General features: G+C 47.0%; 1 protein-coding gene across 1 annotated transcript in view; it reads right to left on the bottom strand.

The window, feature by feature from the left end:
* LOC119962278 (microtubule-associated protein futsch-like) overlaps positions 1-26,960 on the bottom strand; it is a 433,376-nt gene that overhangs the window by 367,346 nt on the left and 39,070 nt on the right. Inside the window, exons 7-11 of the mRNA XM_038790266.1 lie at positions 21,971-22,039; positions 21,638-21,729; positions 11,190-11,354; positions 4,928-5,057; positions 2,418-2,520 (exon numbers count right to left, since the gene is read on the bottom strand). Of these exons, the coding sequence (XP_038646194.1) occupies positions 2,418-2,520; positions 4,928-5,057; positions 11,190-11,354; positions 21,638-21,729; positions 21,971-22,039 (559 nt within the window). The remainder of the gene's footprint in view (positions 1-2,417; positions 2,521-4,927; positions 5,058-11,189; positions 11,355-21,637; positions 21,730-21,970; positions 22,040-26,960) is intronic.

Below are 26,960 nucleotides of genomic sequence, written 5' to 3'. Positions count from 1 at the left end.
CATCACTGTTAATTCTATGATCTATGATCTGCATATGTATTATAAGTTATATGTTTTACTGTTGTAGTTCTACCATCCGATCAGCAGGTGGGGTGAGTACGGAGTCTCAGGACGGGGATAAACCACGTGTTCTAGCAGAAGGTGTTTGTTAGGAACTGATAGCAGTCGCAGATTAGAGTAGGTCTGTTGTATCTTAATGTAAGTTAGTGATAGACGTTTATTTCCAACTGTATTCATCTTAGACATTTTAGTTATTCGTTAATGTTGTGTTAGTAATAAGTAGCTTTGTTTATGAAACAAAGTCTAATGTTCTTTGTTCATATCATCTCAATCAAAGAACATTACAGCCTCCCATCCATTGACTCTGTCTACACCTCCCGCTGCCTGGGGAAAGCGGGCAGCATAATCAAGGATTCCTCCCACCCGGCTTACTCACTCTTCCAACTTCTTCCATCGGGCAGGGGATACAAAAGTCTGAGAACACGCACCAACAGATTCAAAAACAGCTTCTTCCCCACTGTTACCAGACTCCTAAACGACCCTCTTATGGACTGATCTGATCTCTTCACACATTTTCCCTACGGAGTTGTACTACACTCCCTATGCTTCACCTGCTGCCTGTGTCTGTGTATTTGCATTGTGCATTTATGTATGTCCTATGTTTTTTGTCATGTATGGAATGATCTGTATGGACTGTATGCAGAACAATACTTTTCATTGTACCTCGGTACACGTGACAGTAAAACAGATCAAATAAAACCTTGACGGCCACGGGATGGCCTTGATGGGAGTGGGTGTACTCCTCCTCCAGTTATGGCTTCCACCCTGGTACCTCGGATCCCGCAAGTGTTCCCCACCCTCACATCCCCTGCCATTCTTCAGGGTGCCATCCAATACTCCCTACACTTGCATCCCTGGCCACAGCAGCGGTCCCTGGGCATCAGATCCTGTTTCCCAGACACCCGCTGGAAATATGACCTGGACTGGCTCCCCCGCAGTCCACACACCCACCATCTGGTTGCAGGGATATCCCCAGTGCTGAGGCCCAGTTCTTGGGTGCTCCAACGTTGGCTGCTGCCTCTGCGGTGTTGATGCCTTTGGAGTTCAGGGCAAGAGTTCAGACTTCACAGCCAGATTGCAATGCTCGGCAGTAACAACCGCCTGCATCATGACACATGTACTTGAGAGCTGTGAAGTGCTCATATTACTAGAATTGCCAATTCCCCTTTAGCAATAGCCTTCAAATGTGCGGCCAGTGGCCTTCACGATCAGTTGGAGTTAAAGGTCCTTCACCATATTACACGGACGGTGCTCTGTCATGGCAGTGTTCAATGGGGCAGACAGGCAGCAGAATTATGGGTATACATGATCCAAAGGATGGGAGGATGAACCATGGGAGCTGAACCTCCTTGCTCCCTCCGAAATATGGCGGCCCACCCCTCCCGAACGAGCCTGTCCCCCTGGGAACTCCCCCCCCCCCCCCCCAACGAGAATTGGTACAGCGACCCCGGTGCCCCCAGGCTGACTGCTCGATTTGGAAGATGGCTGTTCCTGAGATCCCACAACAGCCATTACGTTAGCCCACGTTTTAAAAATAAGCGTACTAAACACGTCCACCTAACCGCTTGCGTGGTTAGATCATGGGAAGTTGTTCGACAGGGGGCCCTTCCCATTAATGGGATGGAGATTGGTCTTCATTGGTTTCTCATTGCACCGCAGCGGGATCCGGATTCACGAACGGGAGGGGGCCGGTTAGATCAGAAACTGATCGGCACCTGCATGGTTCCCGATTTCAGACTCTCCCACTTTCTCACCAGCCCGTTTATTTTTGATCCTGGTGCAATACAGCTGGTAGATTGCGCCTCCATTCTCAATCCGTGTCAATTCGTTCGCAATCCAATCTCAATCCCAATTCAATACAGTTCCAGCAGAGAAAAATAATGGAACCTTTTTAAAATATGCCTGTAATTGAATGTGCATCTGAGTGATTGTGTAGGGAAGGAGATGGAGAGAAGAATTGGGGAAAGAAAAAGAGGAAAGGAGCAAGAGAAAGAGAGGAAGGAAGATGGGGAGGAGAGGAAGGTCTGGAGAGTGAGGAAGAGGAAGGTTTGAAGATGGAGAGGGAGTCAAGAAAGACAGGAGAAGAAGGAGGGATAAAGGAAGAGGGCAGGGAGGAAAAGGACAAAGAGAGAAATGGGGTGAAGTGAGCAGGTGAGGAGAAGGAATGAAGATGAAAGAGGAGCCAACAGTTATCCACTGAAAATGTTATCAGTAGGTAAGAGATGCTGATTGAAATGCGAACTGACCTCTGAATCCTACATTAAGCTTTCAGTTTACATTGCTTAGTATCTGCCAAATGCTTCCAATCTTTTCTATATTACAATGGTCACACGTCAAGAGGGCTGCTCATACTGTACCAATGACTTCTTTTTCAGGATGAATCATTCCATAGTTGTATGTAGATTCTGGCTGTGTCTTGGGGGATGTGCTTCTTTCCCCTGGACCAGCCCAGACAGCTCCCTGTGAAATTAAGGACAGTTGTTAAGAGTCACAAGGACACAGGTTTTCACAGTTCTACTGAAGAAAATTGGAACCTGATGACTGATCTCACTTGTGTTATTTTGTCCTGTTATATTCTGGACTTCAGTCGAATCTTTCAGTTTGCTCAAGGAGCATTCTTTGGGCAAATTGGAAGGCCTGTTCCTGTGCTGTATTGTTCTTTGTTGAACAGACCCCTGATGAACCAAATGGACAAGTCTTGAGCCTCGGTCTAACAGCCTTTTGTCCTCATCTCCAATATTCTGATAACTACAATAGCGGCTTGCATTTATATAGCACCGTAGGAAAACATCCTGATGTGTTTCACATGAATACAGTCAAACAAAAATTGAATTTGAACCAAACCAGATAAAGTAATAAACAAAAATGTTTAAAGACGTGTCATTAAATAATTTGGTGCCTTTTCTTCAGGTTGCTGGCAGCAGTATCCTCAACATTAGTCCTTAATTCCCAGAGACTCCAGGACAATTCTATTTTACTGGCAGCACCAATAAAATTTCAGACCACCCTGATCCCTTGCTGGCCTGAAGTGGTTAAAAACAGGGTTTGTGCAAAACAAGCAGACAAGGATCACCTTCACTCCAATGCGAATTAAGTGCCATTTGATCACCCTTATGAGCAGCTTTTGACTTAACACACTCTGTTTCCTCCAAATCCCTGAGGGGTATTAAAACGGTGGATGCGAATGTTTCCTCTTGTGGGAGAATCTAGGTTCCTGTTTAAAACTAAGGGGTTACTCAATTAAGAACATGAGAACTAGGAGCAAGAGTAGGCCATATGGCCCCTCGAGCCTGCTCCGCCATTCAATGAGATCATGGCTGATCTTTTGTGGACTCAGCTCCACTTTCCGGCCCGAATACCATAACCCTTAATCCTTCAAAAAACTATCTATCTTTATCTTAAAAACCTTTAATGAAGGAGCCTCAACTGCTTCACTGGGCAAGGAATTCCATAGATTCACAACCCTTTGGGTGAAGAAGTTCCTCCTAAACTCAGTCCTAAATCTACTTCCCCTTATTTTGAGGCTATGCCCCCTAGTTCTGCTTTCACCCGCCAGTGGAAACAACCTGCCCGCATCTATCCTATCTATTCCCTTCATAATTTTATATGTTTCTATAAGATCCCCCCTCATCCTTCTAAATTCCAACGGGTACAGTCCCAGTCTACTCAACCTCTCCTTGCAATCCAACCCCTTCAGCTCTGGGATTAACCTAGTGAATCTCCTCTGCACACCCTCCAGCGCCAGTACGTCCTTTCTCAGGTAAGGAGACCAAAACTGAACACAAGACTCCAGGTGTGGCCTCACTAACACCTTATACAATTGCAGCATAACCTCCCTAGTCTTAAACTCCATCCCTCTAGCAATGAAGGACAAAATTCCATTTGCCTTCTTAATCACCTGTTGCACCTGTAAACCAACTTTTTGCGACTCATGCACTAGTACACCCAGGTCTCAAAATAAAATGAAATGAAAATTGCTTATTATCACAAGTCATCTTCAAATGAAGTTACTGTGAAAAGCCCCTAGTCGCCACATTCCGGCGCCTGTTCGGTGAGGCTGGTACAGGAGGTCTCTCTGCATAGCTGCATGTTTTAATATTTTATCATTTAAATAATAATCCCTTTTGCTGTTATTCCTACCAAAATGGATAACCTCACATTTGTAAACATTGTATTCCATCTGCCAGACCCTGGCCTATTCACTTAAACTATCCAAATCCCTCTGCAGACTTCCAGTATCCTCTGCACTTTTTGCTTTACCACTCATTTTAGTATCGTCTGCAAACTTGGACACATTGCTCTTGCTACCCAACTCCAAATCATCTATGTAAATTGTGAACAATTGTGGGCCCAACACTGATCCCTGAGGGACACCACTAGCTACTGATTGCCAACCAGAGAAACACCCATCAATCCCCACTCTTTGCTTTCTATTAATTAACCAATCCTCTGTCCATGCTACTACTTTACCCTTAATGCCATGCATCTTTATCTTATGCAGCAACCTTTTGTGTGGCACCTTGTCAAAAATCCAGATACATCACAGCCATTGGCTCCCCGTTATCTACCGCACTGGTAAAGACCTCAAAAAATTCCACTAAATTAGTTCGGCACGAACTACCCTTTATGAACCCATGCTGCGTCTGCCCAATGGGACAATTTCTATCCAGGTGCCTCACTATTTCTTCCTTGAATGGAGGAGACAAAAGATCAGCCATGATCTCATTGAATTGCGGAGCAGGCTCGAGGGGGCAGATGGCCTACTCCTCCTTCTAGTTCTTATGTTCTTATGTTCAAGCCGGCACAAATGGCTTACTCCTGCTCCTAATCTGTATGATTGTATGTAAGGTGTTTGTGTATATCTCACCTTCATCTTCCTTTCTGACCTCAGCATTTTTCTGGATTTCCCCACTTTCTTTAGAATCAGCTGTTCCAAGAATTCGATTCGCTGTTCTTCCGTCTTCTTCTCGTTATACTCAAACCTCAGTTGATCTAATCTGAAAATGGATGATTGGACAGGCTCACACTCTCACACTGATTAGCATCTCAGGATTGGGAGGTCACTTTGATAAGGCACAGAAAGCAAGTTACTTTGTTCTTGTATCTGAGCCGTAGCCTGAGCTTTAGCCAGCCCCTCCCCCGATAAGACAACATATAATAATAATCTTTATTAGTCTTACAAGTAGGCTTACATCAACACTGCAATGAAGTTACTGTGGGAATACCCTAGTCACCACACTCCGGCGCCTGTTCAGGTACACAGAGGAAGAATTCAGAATCTCCAATTCACCTAACAGCACGTCTTTCGGGGCTTGTGGGAGGAAACCGGAGCACCCGGAGGAAACCCAGCAGATATGGGGAGAACGTACAGACTCCACACAAACAAGTAACCAAAGTGGGAATCGGACTTGGGACCCTGGAATTGTGAAGCAACAGTGTTAACCACTGTGCAACCGTGTCGCCAAAGTTTTGTCAATAGACAGCAATGAGAACAGGCCAATGTGGGATGTTTCTGCATTGTTGCCAACAATCCGGGAGCAACCAGCAATCCAGCTGCAAATTGTGTTCATTTTGAAAAGTGTTTATTTTTCCCTCAAGTTGCTGTCCACATTTATTTGAATATCACTAAACCGAGAGGGCGGGATTCCCCGTCTTCTGGTGCAGTGCATCCCTGCCTGCAGCGGGATCATCCGTCCCGGCAGTCGGCCAATGCGGTTTCCCATTGTGGCCACCCACAGGCTGTTGGGAAATTGGCGGATGTGAGTGTGCTGCCGGCGAGGCAGAGGATCCTGTTGACAGAGAATCCCACCTAGAATCTGTCACAGACCGATGCAAACGGGTAGTGGTTTAGATTGTGATTTGGAAAAATATTGACAAATAATCTTTGATTACATTTGAGTGGAAACTTAATGCCGTTTTATTAATACAGTTACAAAAGGGTTAAACAGAACAAATAATAAGTGTTTAGCACAGGCCTGTGTAAAACCCAATTTTATATACCTAAAAACAATGTTGGAAAACAATACAAAACCATTTAATAGTTATATTGGGGTGGCACAGTGATTGCCATTGCTGCCTCACGGCGCCGAGGTCACAGGTTCGATCCCAACTTTGGGTCACTGTCTGTGTGGAGTTTACACATTCTCCCCCATGTCTGCGTGGGTCTCATCCCCACAACCCAAAGGATGTGCAGGGTAGATGGATTGGCCACAGTAAATTTCCCTTAATTGGGAAAAAAAGAATTGGGTACTCTGAATTTATTTCTAAAAAGTTATATTGGTGGGCAGTCGTCTGTCCATCAGTAAATTAGAAATAAATAAGGGGCTGGATTATCCATTTCTGAGGTTTAGTGTTGAGGCCAGCGCAGGATTCGTGGACTTCCACGACAGCAAAACTGGCGCCATACCTGGACCGATTCCGCTACTGTTAACGGGCTGGCACTGACGCCACTTGGTACACAATCGATTCCAATGGGAAACGATGCCGGATTTGCCGGTTTCGCAATTGACACTCAGGAGGCTGACAAGCTGCAGCCGCATATACACACTTCACACACACCGTCCCAGCCAACAAGATGGCAGCAAGACGCGCAGCACCACGCTTCACAGACGCCACCTGGATGCGGCGGAGGATAGGCAAGCCACCCTGCATCCCAGTCCAGGAAGGAGGCTACCATCCGTCGCCATTCATTGTGCCTTGGTGCAGGTTTCAGAGGTTCAGCGCCATGGGCAACACTGTCTGGAGCGGCCAGCAGTGCCGTAACAATTGCACAACTTCCTCAGGGTGACAGGGTAAGTAGGCAGCTCTGTGCCGCTGACACTAACCCCGTTGAACACACCCGTAACCACCCCCCAACCCGAAGGGCGGTCGAATACTCACCCTGCCCCACATGCCGATATCCATACCGGCTGGCAAGGCCGGGTGCCCACCCTCTATGCTGCATGCGTTGAACTGTCTAACACTGTCATTTTCTGTTACCCACCCACCAGGAGAAGGCCTCCTATAACCGCCGGGAGCGGAGAGAAAACTGGAAGGGGGTCGCCAGACCTGCGGGCCCTGATCATGGCAGACCAGCGGGCCCTGGACATGGTCGGCAGACCAGAGGAAAGGGAGGTCGCCGGGGTGCAGTTCGGCAGTGGGCGACGAAGTGAGACCCTGCTGAGTTGAGGTTCCCAGTGACACGTGTGTCAACACCCTCTGCAACACTACATGCACACCACCCTCACCACCCCCACCCAACATCACCCCCCCCCCACAAATACCCTCCCATCCAACATTCCCCCTCCCATCCAACACTCCTCTCCCCACCCATTCCCATTGGGAATTCTGAATTCTTCCTCTGTGTACCCAATCAGGCGCTGGAGTGTGGCGATGAGGGGATTTTCAAAGTAACGTTATTGCAGTGTTAATGTAAGCCGACTTGGGATTATTATTACAATCATGCATCTTGTCTTGTCTCTTTCAAACCCTGCTGGAGATGGGGCAGGTCTTTCTAGTGCCCCCCGCCCCCAGCCAGTGCCGGAGCCGGAGCCCCCCCCCCCCACTCCCTGAGCCAAGAACTGACAAGGAGAGCATCTCAGACGGCAGCCCTCGACCAGAGACACAGGAAACCCCGGAGTCCGAGGATGACACTGATTCCCCGTCACAGCTGTCGCCAACACCCTCCACCATCCCAGAGACACTCACCTCGGACAGGCACTTTAGCGAAGAGGCTCCTGGGACACTATCTGGTACGCACCACACAGCTTGCTCCGGTACAGCAGGTGAAGGTAGAAATATCTGAGGGGGCGGACGGCCGGAGGGGGTTTGACCCCAGGAACTAGCTGCCATCCGACTTTTGGGCTTCTGGAACAGACAGTCAAATCGATTGTGGAGATGCAGTCTCAGAGCCAAGGACTACATGAGAGGATGTCGGTGAGCATCCAGCACCTGCTGGAGCAGTTGGAGGGGTCCAACCGCGTGCAGCAGCAGGAGGTAGTGCCGAGCATGCATGCTACCCAGGCCAACACCGCAGTGGATGCATTGGGGGTGACGGTATTTGCTGTGGATCAGCATGTAAAGGCATAGCGCATTCTCTACAGGCACCGGCCGAGGCCCAGGACTAGGTTGCCGTCTCACAGGCAGCCATGTGCGAGAGCCACCTGGAAATCGCAGCAGCGTTCCTGAGCATGGTCTAGTCACAGCAGGCCATAGCTTGGAACGTCGGCGGCATTGCCCAGGCGCTGGCATACAGATGCACCATAGAAAGCGTCCTATCTGGCTGCATCACAGCCTGGTATGGCAACAGCTCGGCCCAGGACCGCAAGGAACTTCTGAGAGTCGTGAACACCGCCCAGTCCATCACACGAACCTGCCTCCCACCCATTGACTCCATCTACACCTCCCGCTGCCGGGGGAAAGGGGGCAGCATAATCAAAGATCCCTCCCACCCGTCTTACTCACTTTTCCAACTTCTTCCATCGGGCAGGAGATACAGAAGTCTGAGAACACGCACCAACAGACTCAAAAACAGCTTCTTCCCCGCTGTTACCAGACTCCTAAATGACCCTCTTATGGACTGACCTCATTAACACTACACCCCTGTACGTTTCACCCGATGCCGTGCTTATGTAGTTACATTGTGTACCTTGTGTTGCCCTATTATGTATTTTCTTTTATTCCCTTTTCTTTCCATGTACTTAATGATCTGTTGAGCTGCTCGCAAAAAATATTTTTTACTGTACCTTGGTACACGTGACAATAAACAAATCCAATCCAGGGGCTAAGGAACAAATCGGTATCTATTCATTCACATTAAACACCTGTTCACACCGTTACAACCTGCCCCGGTGCTCTGTCAGATGGGTGTGAGGGTAGGGCTGGTCTGGGCTGGTCGCAGAGGTGGTGCGGGGAGGGGGGGGGGGGGGGGGGGGGGGGGGAGAGGGGGGGGGGATGGGCTGACGTTGTGGGTGGCCTGGCCAGGAATGGGCGGGGTTGTGTGGGGGTGGGATGTGGCGTCCGTGCCCCTGGCCAGTGTTCCCTCACCCACCCCTACCCCACCAGTCACTGAACCTGGAGGTGATCAGAGCGCCCCGTGCTCGTTGTCCCTGGCGCACAAGTCATGTGGCCTCCCGTGCCTGCCTGGCCCACATGTCCTGCCCATCTTCCCCTACCCCGCATCCTCCTAGTCGGACGAGGCCTGGTGTTCATCCTTCTCCTTTAGCACATCGCTCATCTGCTGCGCGACGTTGTGGAGGATGCAGCAGGCCACCACAGTGCTGGCGACCCTCCCAGCGTCATACTGGAGGAGCCCTCCAGAGCGGTCCAGGCACCTAAACCACATCTTCAGGAGGCTGAAGCCCACAGCTCAATCACTCTTATGATTGCTGCATGGGCGTCGTTGTAGCGGGTCTCCACGTCGGTCTGTGGCCTCCGGATAGGTGTCATCAGCCATGATCGCAATGGATACCCCCTGTCACCCAGGAGCCAACCCCCCAGCTGGTGGGGGTGCATCGAACATGTCAGGAATCGTCGAGTGTGCCAGGATGAAGGCGTTGGGCACACTGCCTGGGTATCGGGCTCAGACGTGTAGGATGGTCACATATCCTGGTAGGCTCGGTCCACATTGAAACGGATGTATTGAGCTGCCTGGGCCGATAGAGCCTCAGTGGATGCAAGGATGCACCTGTGCACTGAGGTCTGTGAGATCCCATCAAGTCCCCACTTGGCACCTGAAAGGACCCTGTGGCGTAGATTTTCAGGGTGACCATTACCTTGATGGCCACCGGGAGTGGGTGACCTCCCCCATACCCCCGTGGTGCCATGTGTGCCATCATCTGGCAGATATGTCGCATTGTCTCCCTGTTCAGCCAGTGTCTTCAATGGCATGTCCGGGCCGGCAAGTCCTCGAATGACAGGTGCTGCGGTACACAAGAGGACTCATGCAGCGCCAACTTGGCTCCTCCTCGGCCTGTTGGGCGGTTGTCGCTCTATCCTGGGAGACTGCCTCCTGTTCCGTTTCTGCACGATCCGCTGCTGCAGCTTCCTCCTCCTCGAGCAGCGTCAGCTCGTACAGCTGCAGGGCATCCCCCAGGGCTGCGGCGGCTAGCAGGATGGTCACCATTGCTGGCTGAATTCCAATATCCATAGTGGGCAGCACGGTAGTATTGTGGATAGCACAATCGCTTCACAGCTCCAGGGTCCCAGGTTCGATTCCGGCTTGGGTCGCTGTCTGTGCGGTGTCTGCACATCCTCCCCGTGTGTGCGTGGGTTTCCCCCCACAGTCCAAAGATGTGCAGGTTAGGTGGATTGGACATGATAAATTGCCCTTAGTGTCCAAAATTGCCCTTAGTCTTGGGTGGGGTTACTGGGTTATGGGGATAGTGTGGAGGTGTTAACCTTGGGTAGGGTGCTCTTTCCAGGAGCCGGTGCAGACTCGATGGGCCGAATGGCCTCCTTCTGCACTGTAAATTCTATGAACAAAATAGCCTGGAAGGGGTGAAAGGCCGATATGTTAGCATGGTGTGTGCCCCCATGCCCAACCAGGCCCAACAGGCTACATGTTGGCCACGGTTGGCACTGCGGGATCTGTCTGCCCCCCCCCCCCCCTCCCCCCCATCCCCGGCCCTGTCCGTGCTCGGCCCCAAAGGGGCTTCTGGCCCTGGCGCCTATCCCTGATGCCGGGGTACCGTCGGCTGACACTGCCCTTGCCAGCGGTAGACTCCGCGGTCCCCCGCCCTGCGTACCCATAGGGGCTAGAGTGGCATTGCCCTAGGATGGCCACTTGATGCCCTGCCGGTTGGTGCCGGCCGAGTTTAGGGGAGGTGGTGTGCCAGAGGGTGTGGACACCCATAAGGCAGGTGTCACCCTGCAGAACCAGGGGCCAACGTGGGTGGTCAGTGGGGTGCGCAGCAAGATGGCTGCATTGCGATAATAGCAGTCCATGGCTGGTCACTGCTCCAGTCCCGTTCCCCCATCACCGCGTGTTCCCCCATCACCCTCCTCCTCCCTCCTGGATTATTATTACTATTATTAACTGCCCTCTGTTCAGGGGCAATTAAGGATGTGCAACAAATCCTGGCCTTGCCAGTGACCCCCATGTCCCATGAAAGAATGAAGGAAAAGATTAAAAATAAAAATAGGCGACTTGCCTTTTTCTTGACTTCATGAGCTGCAGGACTTTTCTGGGCACTTTTTTCAGTTCCTCTGATGTCTCGGTTAACACAGACTCTCTCTCCCTGTCCCTGCCAACAGTCACTTGAAGGTCATCAGGCAGGAATGCCGGGTATGGCATGGGCTGGTAGGTAATCACGTTGCTGTAAAAAAAGGCAAGGCAATAATGACCAAAGCCACAACTTGGTCAACTAAACTTCCTCCTTCTGATGGCCAGTGTATAACCCACGTTGGTGTGAAGGAGTCCCGTACCTACAGTCCTCTCACTCACCTAAAGTCCAGAGAATTTAGGCCCCATTTACTCAGCCTCTCATCATCGTACTCCCCTCTCATCAATTTCTATTCAGAAGTCACTCAGTTGCCTTCATTCAGCTCGGGTTACGCAATCCATGAGGCTGTAATCATCTCTCAGGAAGATGATAGAAATCAGAGTCAGGAGGGATAGAATTTCCCAGCTAAGAAGGATCTAATGTGAGAGAGCAAAGGTGTGCCACCCAGGAATTGTGTGATGTGCTCACCAGCTGAATCCTGCACAGGACCGTCTTTAACTAAAATTTTGTTTTTGGAATATGGATGTCGCGGGCAATGCCAGCGCTCATGTCCCATCATTAACTGTCCCTTGAAAAGCAGGGGAGGGAGGTGGGGTGTGTTCTGGAAAATACAGAATGTGTCATTTGAAACATAGAGGTCTGCCAACATCTGATCGGGGAGAGTGCAGGGAAAGATCCCACAAGAGGTTGGTGGCAGCTGAAGGGCACAGAAACTGTGGGCAGCAATTTCAGTCTATCAGAATGGTTATTACAACCTGCAGCAGGAAAAAGGCAAAAGAAAAAAGTTTTAAAAAATCTCTTTGTGTTGTTGGAAAATTGTGATGGACTGCCCCTTTAAGACCCGAAGTCCGATCCTTATCAGAGGTCCCGATCAGAACAGCTGAAACAAAGAAACCAGCGTGGACTTCAGACTCCTCCCCTTTTTCTCCCCACGAGGCAAGAAGCAGAACAAAGACACCAGCAGCAGAACACCAGCGGCACCCGAAGAAGGAAGAAGGACAGCAAGAGCAGAGGCCCAGCAGAGGGAAGGCCCAAAAAGACCAGACCAGACCAGACCAGACCAGAAGGAAGACGGAGCAGCAGCAGGAGAGAAGCAGCCACAGAAGAAAGAAGAGGAGGAAAAGAGAAAACTGCACCGGGAGAGATGACCAGGAGGCTTGAAAGTGAAAGAGAGAGAGAGAGAGTCTGAAGGCCTCACCAACCAACCAGACAACATCAAAAAGTAAATAATGTTTTAATTTAATGAGATAAAAAGAGTATGTTAATAATAAAATAATTTAACCTGAAAAAGTGGTTATTAGCTTACTTCACTTCCTTAAGAACGCAGGACCCGTGACATCGATGCCATTAAGGGGTAAGTAAGTAAAATTCTTCAGTGAAGGTAGGAGTTATACCGGGGGATAACTTGAAAGGAGAGTTTGACCCGAATAGCACTCTCAGAGGCCTGTACTGGAGTCAGGGAGGAAGTTCCCTGTTCGCGGTTTTTAGAATATTGGCCCGTAAGGTTCGTTGGTATAAAGGGAATTCTAAAAACATATAGGTGAATTTAAAAAACATGGCGCCCAACGTGGGGCCTAGAATATTAGAAGTTTCTAGGTAAAGCGAGGCTAGAATATTAGAAGTTTCTAGTTAAGCGGAGTAGGGGCTAGAATATTAGAAGTTTCTAGTTCCCAAGAAAAGCCTAGAATATTAGAAGTTTCTAGGTAAAGCGAGGCTAGAATATTAGAAGTTTCTAGGTAAAGCGAGGCTAGAATATTAGAAGTTTCTAGTTAAGCAGAGTAGGGGCTAAAGAATAAATCATCCTCAGAGTAAGGCGGATTGTGCGGACATTTTCTGGAAAATAGGGACGCTTATATTCAGAAACCAATAATCAATCGACCCTTAACTAGAGCAGGAAGATAGTGCCTTGGTCAGCCTTGGATAGGGCCCAGAAAGGGTACTTATCCTTAATTTCAGAGTGCACCTGAAAGGGACAACCAGGAACAGAACTAAAAATCCGAAAATGGCAATTAGGGTAATTCTCATGCCCTGGGATACGGTCAAGAGAAATGTAGAAATGAAAAGGGAATGGAAGAAATTAAAAGAGCAAAAGAAATCCTGGACAGGAGATATGTATCCAGACGGAGATATCTCCCTCTTTGTTAGAGTGCCAAAAGCCCTGCAATATACAGATTCAGTCAGGGTCCTTAAAGCACTTTGTCAGTTTGCATTTGAAAAGCGAGCTGAATCACTAATCGTATTTGGACACAGACAGAAGCATGCAGCTGCTCAAGTGGGCAAAGTGTGTTCCAAACTGATTAAAATCATTGACGGAGTAAACAGGACAGAAATAATACAGATCCATAGTAAACACAAAATTAACTCTGAAGTGGTAGGCAAATATATAAAACAACTGCAGAAAAATGAACCATTAGAAATGGAAAGTGACGAGGAATCAGGCCTAGAATCAGATAGCCGAGAGAATTCGGACTCCTGTGAAAATTTCCCAACGGGATACAATTTTCCATACCCAGATCCAAGTCTGTTTCAGGAAGAAAATTGGCCTCAGCAATCTGCCACACATAAGAAAGAAGCGTTTATCGATCATTTCGTTGAACCACAAGAAAGTGAAGAGGAACAAGGCATAGTTGGGATTATGGCGCCTCCTGTGATGGGACAGGAAGAATTATCATCCTCATCCGAGAATGAGGAAATAGTCAAACCAAAGAGAGGAATAGGGAATAGAAAAAATTCTAAACCATTAGAAATAGGGGATTATAGCGATCACTGGAAACACCAACAACCTTCCACTTATCAACCAGTAAATAAGGATGTACCGTATTATATGTATAATCCAGAAGCAGAAATGGTACACCATAGAGATCAGGAAGGATGGGAAAGAGAGGTTACAGCTAGGGGACTTAAAATAGGAGAAATATTAGGCGGAAGTCAACAAATTGATTCTACGAAATTACTAGAATTACCAAACGTTACCCCCAAAGCTAAAATTTGGCAAATGAGCAAAGGGTATGACAGTTTCGGAAGAGCCATGAGTAGGGTAAGGAACAGCACAGAAACACAAGGCCAGATAATAGCAGCACTAAGACCACAGGAAAGGATACAGAATCGTCCAAGACCCCAAAAAACTGCTCCTACTCCAATGGATAGGGCAAGTTATGCTCCACGAGATAGCCAGGTACCAAGTGCAAGGTTTGAAGAATATATAGAATCGGTGGAAGAGTTTGCACAACATGGTACCCCCTATTTTGAGGAAGAACCGGTACGACGACGGATACATTTCTCCGAATATAGGGACCCAGATAGAGGTGCCCCTTTGAGAACACCATGCCCCAGAAGTGAGAAAATAGTTCAGTCATTTACACCAGGTCCAGAGGAAGGACAGGGAGGCATGGTACCGTATAAAATAGTAGCAGCCGTAATGAAGACAGCAGGCCCAAAGAAACATGGGGAGAGTAGAATTGAGTATTCACAGAGGTTAAAACAGTTAGCGAAGAAAATGGGGGCATCAGGAGAATCCACCAAATTGATTGATTTACATACAGTGGGAGAAATAGTTACAGGCGAAGTCGCAGATTTAATAAATGAGTTAGATTTGGGAAATGAGAGAGCTAATTTAATGAAAGAGATGACAGAGGCAGCATATGCAGGGGAACACCTCACACCATATATCGACCGAATATATGAGGTTAATAAGGAAGAGGGGGTCGATGTAGTCAGATTCCTGAGGGAATTAGGACCCAAGATTCCAGGAGGAAAAAGCCTCTCAATAATACTGTTAACGACCTCTAGAAGAGAAATAGGAAGAGAACTGGTTAAATTTGATTTGGCAGGCAAAGCATTTAAGGATAAACACACAAAAGGGGAACAAAAAAGAGCAGCTGCCCAAAATAATGTTTCAACACAAAATGCTCAGATTAGACCACCAAACCGACAGATACCTGACAAATCGGAACAAAATCCAGCACAACCAGCAATGCCACAACATGGGTATAATTTGCGGTCACAAGGGCCACCTCCACCACAAAATCTAGATTATTTACCAAGGGGACAATTCCTAGCCCTCAGTCGGGAGGAAAGAGACAGATTCATTGAGGATAGGAGAAGAAGAGCAGCTGGTCAGGGGAGGATTGAGCAAGGTAGATATCAACCACCAGAAGGGTATCCGGGACGCTCGCGAGGGGGATTCCGAGGAGGAGGCAGAGGAGGCCCCGGTATATATGGACAGGATTCGGCTTCTCCCCTTAAACAGGCTATACAAAATCTAACAACAGAAACAGATAAAGGAGAATTAGTAGTAGTATACAAGGGGGAAAGATGTATAGTGGACACAGGGGCTGAGATATCAATGATAAGGGAAGAAGCTGGAAATCCGACAGGAAAGAAATACATAGTAGAAGGAGCATTAGGGAATAAGGATATTAGACCAGAAGTTAGATTGGGAGAATTACTGGCAATATCAGGAACTGATAATCTGATGGCAGGGAAAGATTTAATAAAAATAGATACTGGAAAAATAAGGATATTAAAACCAATTGATAACATGGAGGAAATAAGGAAACAGAAAGAGAAAAGTATTTTAAATGACGAAGCTTGGAAGAAGATGGAAGAAGTACTGATGGGAGCAAACCTAGCGATAGGTAAGAATGACACAGGTTTGCTTAGCCAGCAATTTCAACACACAATTCACGGGGGACAACACAGACCTCAAAAACAGTATCCTTTGCCTAGAGGAGCTAAGAGTGAGCTGGAGATAATAATCAAGGAATTGGAGCAGCAGGGGATTATTCAAGGGGTCACATATGCCTCAACAAATAGTCCACTTCAGGTAGTAAGAAAACCAGATGGCACATTTAGAATGGTAACAAATTACAAAGCTTTAAATAAAGTCACAAAGAAGGACAAGAGATATTTAATAAATCCACAAGCTACCTTAGAGCAAGTCGCGGGAAAAACTTACTTAACTAGTATAGATTTGGCGAATGGATTCTGGAGTGTTCCATTAGACCCAGACAGCAGGGAGAAAACAGCATTCACCTTTGGAACTAAGCATTATGTATATTGTAGACTTCCACAGGGATATGTTAATTCTCCAAATCACTTTCAGGCAGTAATCAGGGAGCTGATTCAAGATGATTTGGCCTTAGTATATATCGATGATATATTAATTGGAGATGACGATCAGGACATACATGTGGAAAGAGTGGCCAGGATCATTAAGACACTTGGTGAAGCAGGCTTTAAAATAGGGCTAAAGAAATGTCAAATTGGGAGAAGCGAAGTCAACTATTTGGGTTATTCAGTATCGAAGGAAGGTAGAGAGGCCAGTATTGAAATGAGGAAGAAGATAGCTGAAATTACTGCGCCGGTTTCGAAAAAAGGGGTTCAAAAAATAATGGGAATGTTGGGATATCTAAGGCCAGTAGTGAAGGACTTCAGTCTCTATGCTAAAGCCATTTATCAAACCTTGAAAGGGGATTTTATTTGGACCAGCGAGGCCCAGAGAGGGTTAGATCAGTTAAAGGCAGCAATTGCGATATCGGGGTCATTAGTTGGGAGACAAGAAGAGGATGATTTAAGCATTAAATTAGACATATATAAAAATGGATATGGTATGGTACTTGCTAATCTTAGCAATCAGACACCTATCAAACATCTGACAGGAAACTGGTCGAGAGCTGAACAAAAGTTTTCAAACATCGAGAAATGTCTAGCAGCTATAACAAAGAGAATAGCAGAGATAGAAAACTTGTCGGGTGGTAAGAAAATTTATGTCACAACTGAGTTTCTGGAGTTAAAGGAGCTAACCAAGAGACAGATTTGCCAGCAAGGCGCGAATACAGCTCGATGGGAAAGATGGGAAACCATTCTTCTAAACCCTGACTTAATGTTTGTTCATAACATTCAAAAGGGACAGAAACTTGATGAGCCAGTTAGTAAAACGGAGTTGGTGAATGCTTGGGTATTATATACTGATGGTAGTAAAGTCAAGAAGGACGAAGAACAAGCCAGATGGGCATTCATTTTAAAAAATTCAGGAAACATAGTAGTGGAGGAACAGGGAGTAATCATTGGATCAGCTCAGACAGCTGAGGTAGAGGGAGTATTGCAAGGGCTAAAGGAGTGTCACCAGCGAAAGCTGCAGGAAGTTACCGTTGTAACCGATAGCTTTTTCGTGCAGCAAGGATTGGAGAAAGATTTGGAGTTTTGGAAACTAAACGGTTGGACGAACGGTAGAAATAAACTACTGGAACAGAAAGAACAGTGGGAAGAGATAGATAAAATTTTAGCCGATATGGAGATCCAGACAATTCATCAAAAAGCACACACAAAAGGAATTGGGGAACTGTGTAAGGGGAATCAGGAAGTGGATGAATTAGCCAGACTTAGGACAATAATCTTGGGGACTCTTGGGAACTCAGCAGCCGACCATCAAATGATAATTAAGCAAGTACATGAAGCCACAGGACATGGGGGTCATGTTGTAGTCGCAAGGGAGTTGAAGAAGTTGGGACTTAAAATAGCCTATTGGAGACAACATTTAACTGCAGTAAGGAGAAAATGTGAGAGATGTATGGCCTGTGGAGGACAGAGAGGAAATAAAACATATGGGAGCATAAAAACTGAGAAACCAATGCAGGAATGGTCATTAGATTATGCAGGACCACTTTTTCCCAGAAGCAGCAAAGGTAATTTGTATTTTTTAGTCAAAGCTGATAGCTGCACGGGAGAAATTGACCTTAGAGCAACCAGCAAAGCAAATGGAGCCACAACCAAAAGGGTATTGGCAGAAATGATGACCTCCAGAGGTAGACCAGAATCGATCCGAATGGACAACGCGCCACACTTTAGAAACAATACTGTTATTAACTTTTGTGCTGACAGAGGAATAACAATCAATTGGGCCGTGAAATATGCACCTGAGAGTAATGGAATGGCTGAGAGGTCTGTAAGAAAAGTAAAGGATTGGATCATAAAGAATCAGAATAATAAAGGCTGGGATAAAGACATTGAAAGAATAGTATTTGATCTTAATAGCAACCTTGGAACCTCTGTCCCCCAGGGACAAGGAGACCCAAGTGAATCTGGGAATTATCAAGTAGGAGACGAAGTTTGGGTGAAGTTACCAACTAAGACTGCGGGGAAAATCATTCGCGAGACTGTAAAATGTAAAGACAAGATTGTTCAGATTCTGGGTACACATACAATTGAATTAGAGAAGCATGGTGTCTGGAGCAAAAGAAATTGTGTCACGCTTGAAACACACGACCCAGTGAGCATCAGAGGAGTTTGAGATTCTTCGAATCTCACTCAGGGGTGCAATGACAGAAGGAGGCTTGACTACATCAAGGATATGGAATATAAACCAGTTCAAAAAGAAATGATGGCAAAAGGAATCCGGAAGTCCTGGAGAGGGCACTTCTGGGATAATCCGAATTAAAGAATAGGGCCCTCTCCACCCTTGATCTGTTCATTTGCTTTTTCAGGTGGAAAAAATTAATAACAAACCAGGTCGCAAGAAGGAAGAGAACTACACTCCAATAACAAACCAGTTCGCGAGAAGGAAGAGAACTACACTCCAGAGAAGAATCTGTTCGACAGGATTGGGGGGAAACTAATGATATAATTGGCTACAAATTTGAGGGAATTAAATGCAAATTAGAATATCAAATTATAACTGGACAGTGAAACCCCCGGTCAGACATCTCTAACTGGACATTAGTTGATGGATGATCTGTGGTCTCCATGGGGTATGTACTACGCAGTGGAATCATTAAGGTCTCGGCAGCAGATAGCAGCGACTGACGAGGAACCCCAATATGATCAATGATAATAGGTTAAGAATTTCAGTAGCTTGATACTACGGCGGGAAAATTGTTACCAATGCAACAAAACAATATTGCATTGAAGAGCTATAATCGTTGATAAGAAAATTTTTTTATTTTCATGTAAATTGATAGGGACTGTTGTATATATATGAGAAGGGGGGTATGTGTGTCGTTAAATAACTTGATCCGCATTTCTAAACTGTGAATGTTTTAATAGAGGGTTAGTTAGTATGTAATAATGATTGTTCCAAAAGCCAAGAAGCGATGTTTCGATATTGATATTAAATTGTTAACAGTTGAAAATATGTAAAGTGTAACACACAGTCTATTGGTTAGGTAATGTATAAGGTGTTAAGATAAGATAAAAATTTTACTATGTATAGAACAATAAGGAGAATTTGTTTGGGAAGAGAAAAAAAAAAAGAGACGGTTCAATGCGGTTTTGTAAATGCTGAAATGAAAAATATACACGTTGTCAGAAAGATGTTCTCTCATGTAAACCAGGGGTTGGCAGACTTACATGATTCACGACAATGTTAGACATTAATGGGGAAGTTAGGAATACAAGCAGGATCAATTGAACATTTTAAATTAATAAGACTAGGGGATCAGTGGGGGGTAAAAGATATCACAATTACCACATTCCAATCAGAAATGGAAAACAAGACTCGTATTGACACTGGTCTATGATAGGCATACAAATGACAATGATCAGGGATGTAGGTTAGTACAATTGGATGGGGGGACAATAAACCAAATTATAGTAATGTTTCAAATGTCAAGACGGGGTGTTCTGGAAAATACAGAATGTGTCATTTGAAACATAGAGGTCTGCCAACATCTGATCGGGGAGAGTGCAGGGAAAGATCCCACAAGAGGTTGGTGGCAGCTGAAGGGCACAGAAACTGTGGGCAGCAATTTCAGTCTATCAGAATGGTTATTACAACCTGCAGCAGGAAAAAGGCAAAAGAAAAAAGTTTTAAAAAATCTCTTTGTGTTGTTGGAAAATTGTGATGGACTGCCCCTTTAAGACCCGAAGTCCGATCCTTATCAGAGGTCCCGATCAGAACAGCTGAAACAAAGAAACCAGCGTGGACTTCAGACTCCTCCCCTTTTTCTCCCCACGAGGCAAGAAGCAGAACAAAGACACCAGCAGCAGAACACCAGCGGCACCCGAAGAAGGAAGAAGGACAGCAAGAGCAGAGGCCCAGCAGAGGGAAGGCCCAAAAAGACCAGACCAGACCAGACCAGACCAGAAGGAAGACGGAGCAGCAGCAGGAGAGAAGCAGCCACAGAAGAAAGAAGAGGAGGAAAAGAGAAAACTGCACCGGGAGAGATGACCAGGAGGCTTGAAAGTGAAAGAGAGAGAGAGAGAGTCTGAAGGCCTCACCAACCAACCAGACAACATCAAAAAGTAAATAATGTTTTAATTTAATGAGATAAAAAGAGTATGTTAATAATAAAATAATTTAACCTGAAAAAGTGGTTATTAGCTTACTTCACTTCCTTAAGAACGCAGGACCCGTGACATCGATGCCATTAAGGGGTAAGTAAGTAAAATTCTTCAGTGAAGGTAGGAGTTATACCGGGGGATAACTTGAAAGGAGAGTTTGACCCGAATAGCACTCTCAGAGGCCTGTACTGGAGTCAGGGAGGAAGTTCCCTGTTCGCGGTTTTTAGAATATTGGCCCGTAAGGTTCGTTGGTATAAAGGGAATTCTAAAAACATATAGGTGAATTTAAAAAACAGGTGTGTGGATGGACCTTCTTAATGACTCACTGCGGTTAGTATGTTGAAGGTGCTCCCATTGTGCTGTTGAGTAAGGGAGCACCAGGTTTTTGACCCTGCAGCCATGATGGAACGGGGATGCATGTTCAAACTGGAATTATGCATAAACTGGGTTGGGACATTGGAAGTAGTAGTGTCCCATGAAGCTGCTGCCCTTTGTCATTCTAGGCAATGGGTGTGGTATTATCATACATGAAGGCAATACAAGGGTTAATGAAATTCATACAGACAGCCACTGGAGGGAGCTAGTCCTATGAGGGGTGACGCTGAGCCTTGTGGTAAAGAAGGTTAGAGAAGATGGTGAGGCATGAGAGAGAGCAGTTGTGTACTTGAGAGTTCTGCAGTTAGAGATAGCATAGTTTAATATAGAAACCTTCTACTTTAGGAATGTGAATGAATCTTAGTTAGTTGTGTAATAAATTTACAGTTTTGTTTTTTAATAAAGCTTTGTGATCTTTATTCAACACTACACATCCAAGCCGTCCATGTAAAACAGAATAGAGAACACAACAATGTAGAGTCACCGTTTTCTGAGGTGATGGTGAGGAAACATTGGGGGAATGTGGAGGGAGCCTCATGCTGCACCTGTCAATGTTTCACATTAATGGTCAGTGCTTGAAGTGGCAATGGGTGCGAATGGCCATCACCGTGAGACACTAAAACAACTCACTTTCCTCTGCAATGCACAACAATCACAACCTCACTGAGCAATCTAAGATTGGGATCTTCCCATGCAATGGAACTGAGGAAATCTCTACTTACTGCACGTTGTCCTTCCTGTTCTCCAGTGGCGGAATTCGGAGAAAGAGTGATTTCTCCTGGATTTTCTGTTTTTCATTTTCTGGTTGCTTCAGCTGGTGTGAAAGTTCACAAAATCCAAAAAACAGAAGAGGGAAAGGGTGGAAAATGATAAAAAAAAGAGTTGAAAAGGAACCTTTCCCAGATTAAACATAAAGAGAATCTGCTGAACAATGCCATGGATTTAGCAATAGGAAATATTTAAATAGGAAACGCAAAGGGCACAAAACAAGATTAGCCACATACATATCAATACAGAACAGTCTGTGGTATAGACTCAATGTAAAGTGAGCTTACCTGATTAGAGAACCCATATCCAAAGTAGCCATAGGCAAAGTCTATCGACATATCAAGATTGCAAACATGCTGCAAAATTTAACAACACATAATTATTCAATGCAGTTTCAGAGAAACTTAAGTTAAAGGAAGAAATACCAGGATGTATATATCCATTTTGCACCTTTCATACATTCCCAACATCGTAAGGTGTTTCATAGCCGCTCAATTACTTCTGAGGTGTGGCCTCTGTTACATATGGGGAACATGGAAGCTAATTTGTGCACAGCAAGATCCCACAAACAGCAATGAGATAAACAGCAAGATAATCACTTTCTGGTGACATTGGTTGAGTGTTAATCAAGAGATTAAGATTAAGCTGCTCTTCTTCAGCATATTGCCACAAATTCCTTTACACCATACAGTGAGAGCAGGTGTGGCGTAAGATTAATGTCATCTCTGAAGAAAGCATCTGTGACAGTGCAGCACCCTCTCACCAATGTAATCCCAGGTTACAACCTCAGGGCTGTCCCGTGGGGCCTGGACCTATGACCACCTGACTCAGAGGCAAGAGATCAACTCGAGAGCCACAGCTGTCATCCAATCAAAATGACCCCAGTGTGAATGAGGTCACCACAAACTGACAACTGCCCTGAGGGAATGAGGAGAGGTCCTAAAAATCAGGCTTCCAATTATTTTATCAATTTTACCTGATACGAGAGTATCTCCTTTAATTTCATTGTGTAAGAGAACTAAAGTTTTGGATCTAAGTAATTGAGTCAGTAAATCTCAATTAACCCATCATCAGGTGATTGGAGCATGGCCCCACTAGTTTTATCACGATCAGAGTAAACCATTCAAAAGCTATGGGAGGCTGTGCAGCAAACAGTCCTGTCACCTCTGGGTCCTTCGGTCCTCCCCTAGATTATTGGAATGAGCTTCTCTCTCTCTCTCATTTCTAGAGTGTTTCTCTCTCTCTGCTGGTTTTTACGAATCCCCTGTAACCTGAGTTCTCATTCCATTTCTGGGCAGCCTAGGGTTGTCAACTCTGATAGAACACATTCCTGAAGGCTTCATCACATGATCTCCCTTCTGTGACTTTCCTGCAGCCAAACCGCTTCCCCCCCCCCCCCCCCACCCATGCTCCGCTATTGTTCCAGCCTAATCCCAACATACTGTCGTCCCAAACCCATTGGTTTATGACTCTTTGTTCCTGGATTGGATGATCTTTGACTCTCTGTCAAACTGCATTTCCTTCCCCCATCTCCAAGATTTTTACAATTTATAAGCAAAACCAAATGGAGCTAAAATACGCAACTTGCTTTGGGTGGCCCTTTCTCCGAGGCTGTTGTTAGGATACTGTTGTAAACCCTTTGACTGTTGTGTGTTTCCCTCGTCATCCCTGTCCCGCTGACTGCCTTTGATCTGCAGTCTTCTTGCTAGCGGCTACAACACTGAGATTTTTGCTAAAATTACAAACTTAAGGCAAATCTGAAACACCCCTGGGTCTAATGAACTTGCCCAGGACTTCCCATTTAGGTTATGTTCCAGAGCCCATGATGTCAGTTTGATAGACTTGGCTGTCATAATATACACCAGTATATCATGGTGCAGACACATACTGATGGACATACACTAGGACCAATCAACATGCACAAACACCGCACCCAATCACCAGTTAGAACACACGCACTATAAAGGCAGAGGGCATCACTCTTCCCGCTCATTCTGGATGCTGCCTCTCAGAAGCACAAGAGCTCATCAAGTATAGTACAGACTCACACCACGTGCTGAGAGATCCAACTGGTTCGGACAGGCACAGGTCTCTAGTTAAACTAGCATTGTGTAAACCCACAGTTATCGTATGTCTATTATTTTATAAGTAGTTAATAAAATAGTGTTGAACCTTCTTCTGTGTTGGTGGCATATGTCTGCTTCACAAGTCCACAGTGCCCAACACTTCATGGTACCAGTAGTTGAGGGATGTTAGTACTTCTGAGACGTACCTACCAGTGATCAGCCTTCCACCAGTCTTCAGCCATCCTGCAGTATCAACACCGTTCGCCTGCCGCTGCCACTCCACATTACCGGGAACCTGGGCTCCAATTGGAAGATTTTTAAACAGCTCTTCCAACTATACCTCGAGGCCATGGACCTGGAAGCTGCCTCGGACGCACGGAAGATTGCTCTCATCCTCTCCACAGCCGGGGACCATGCCCTCCACATCTTTAACTCGCTCACCTTCGCTGACGGGGAGGATAAATCAAAGTTCAAGACGGTCCTCCTAACGTTCGACAGCCACTGCGAGGTCGAGGTTTGAACGAGAGCTTTGAACGATATGTATTTCAGCAACACCTACAGGATAAGGACGAACATTTCCAGTCCTTTATCACCCACCTCCGTGTCCTTGCGCAGTCCTGCAACTACGGGTCCACCTCTGACTCCATGATACGTGACCAGATAGGTTTTGGTGTGCAGTCGGAGCCCCTTCGCCAGCAGCTGCTTAAAGTCAAACAGCTCACCCTGTCCACTGCCATAGAGACCTGCGTGTTCCATGAGCACGCCTCCACGCGATATTCCCGCATCCAGGCTGCTGAAACGGCGCGGCAAGCTCCCCACGAGGCAGAACGGATCCACGTCATTAAGTCTCTCCAGGGCCTAAGTCTGGACGAAGGCGGCCATTTCGCGCGCTGTTCGCAGGCTCCCGCGCTGGGACGCAATGAACGTGGTGACGTCGAGGAACGTACTGCGCAGGCGCGCACCACGCTGATTCGTACCGCACATGCGCGGTGGCGCAACGAACATGCTGACGCAACGGCATGCGGCAACTGTGGCTCCACCCACTTAAAGCGGCAATGTCCCGCGAAGACCCAACACTGTCTGCAGTGTGGCAAACTTGGCCACTATGCTGCTTTATGCAGGTCGACCCAGCCTGCTAGTTTCCGGAGATCCAGCCAGCCTCGCAGGGATGTCCGGGCCATTCAGCCTTCAATCAACAAACCTGTTCCAGACCGGTCCTCCAACTTTGATAGCGATGACCTGCAAGCCCCTTTCCAAGTTAGCATCATAACCAAGCACAGGATGTCTCCTAAGCGCAGCACCAAACCCATTCCTATACACAGCATTGATCTGGATGATGAGTGGTGTGCCACCCTTACGGTCAACCGGTCCCCAGTGTGGTTTCGCCTGAACACTGGCTCCTCCGCCAATCTCATTGCGTCGTCTGACCTTCGCAGCCTCTGTGTCCAGCTTGCCATCCTGCCATCTGCATGCCGACTGCTTGATTATAACGGGAATGCCATCGCTGCCAGCGGATCCTGCCAACTCGAGGTGACACGCTGTGCTCACACAGCTGTCCTATCCTTCCAGATCGTTACCTCCTCGAAAGCCTCCTTGCTTGGTGCGCAGGCATGTAAGCTGCTGAACTTGGTGCAGAGGGTTCACTCTCTCTCTCTCCCAGCGACGTGTCTGCCTCTCCTGACACCGACTGCAGGGCGCAACTCGACTCCATCATCGAACACTACCACAACGTCTTCGAGGGCATGGGCACGCTCCCGTATACATACAAGATTCTACTCAAGCCCAATGCCACACCTGTGGTACACACACCTCGCAGAGTCCCAGCGCCCCTTAAGGACCGCCTCAAGCAACAGCTTCAGGACCTCCAGGACCAAGGGGTCATATCCAGAGTCATGGAACCGACCGACTGGGTGAGTTCCATGGTCGGTGTGAAGAAACCGTCCGGTGAGCTAAGGATCTGCATAGATCCTAAGGATCTTAATCGGAATATCATGTGGGAGCACTGCCCAATTCCAAAACGTGAGGAACTCACGTGTGAAATGGCCCACGCCAAACTCTTCACAAAACTCGACGCCTCAAAGGGCTTCTGGCAAATCTAGCTGGATGAATCGAGCAGAAAGCTGTGTACATTCAATACGTCCTTTGGCAGATACTGCTATAACCGAATTCCATTTGGCATCATCTCGGCATCCGAAATATTCCACAGAATAATGGAACCGATGATGGAGAGAATCGAAAGTGTCCGTGTCTACGTCGACGACATAATAATCTGGTCCACAACCCCGCAGGAGCACATCAGCCACTTCAAGCACGTCTTCAAGCGCATTCACTAGCATGGCCTCTGCCTCAATAGGGCCAAATGCTCTTTCGGCCAGTCGGACATTAAATTCCTGGGTGATCATATCTCCCATTTGGGTGTGCGATCGGATGAGGACAAGGTTGCTGCCATCACATCCATGAAAATGCTCGAGGACAAGAAAGCGGTCCTCCGGTTCCTGGGCATGGTAAACTTCCTTGGGAAGTATATTCCCAATCTCGCATCGCATACCATGGCCCTCAGAAACCTGGTTCATAAGACAACGAACTTCCAGTGGCTCCCTGCCCACGAGCTCGAGTGGAGGGAACTGAAGGCCAAGCTATCCACAGCCACAGTGCTGGCCTTTTTCGATCCGAACAAGGAAACTAAAATCTCTACGGACGCCAGTCAGTCTGGAATTGGAGCCGTGCTTCTGCAGCATGATGAGGCCTCGTCATGGGCCCCCGTTGCGTATGCGTCACGGCAATGATCCCCACGGAACAGCGCTACGCGCAAATAGAGGAGTGCCTCGGCCTTCTGACCGGTGTCGTGAAGTTCCACGACTATGTGTATGGACTTCCCCAGTTTACTGTTGAGACCGACCATCGCCCGCTCGTCAACATAATACAAAAGGACTTGAATGATATGACGCCTCGCCTCCAACGCATCCTGCTCAAGCTCTAGAGGTATGATTTCCAACTCGTTTATACCCCTGGCAACGACCTTGTCATTGCCGACGCCCTCTCTAGGTCGGTCACCACTCCATGCGATCACGAAGGGTTCGGTTGCCAGGTCGACGCTCAAGTTCAGTTCGCAGCCTCCCACTTGCCAGCATCGGATGCACGCCTGGTAAAACCCCCTGCTGCAGCGTGTCATGCGCCTAATGACGGACGGGTGGCTCAAGGGCCAATGCCC

The sequence above is a fragment of the Scyliorhinus canicula genome, chromosome 2 (assembly GCF_902713615.1).
Source record: "Scyliorhinus canicula chromosome 2, sScyCan1.1, whole genome shotgun sequence".
Classification (NCBI taxonomy): Eukaryota; Metazoa; Chordata; class Chondrichthyes; order Carcharhiniformes; family Scyliorhinidae; genus Scyliorhinus; species Scyliorhinus canicula.
Note: the sequence above shows the minus strand (reverse complement) of the source record. Positions and strands in the feature narration are given on the sequence as shown.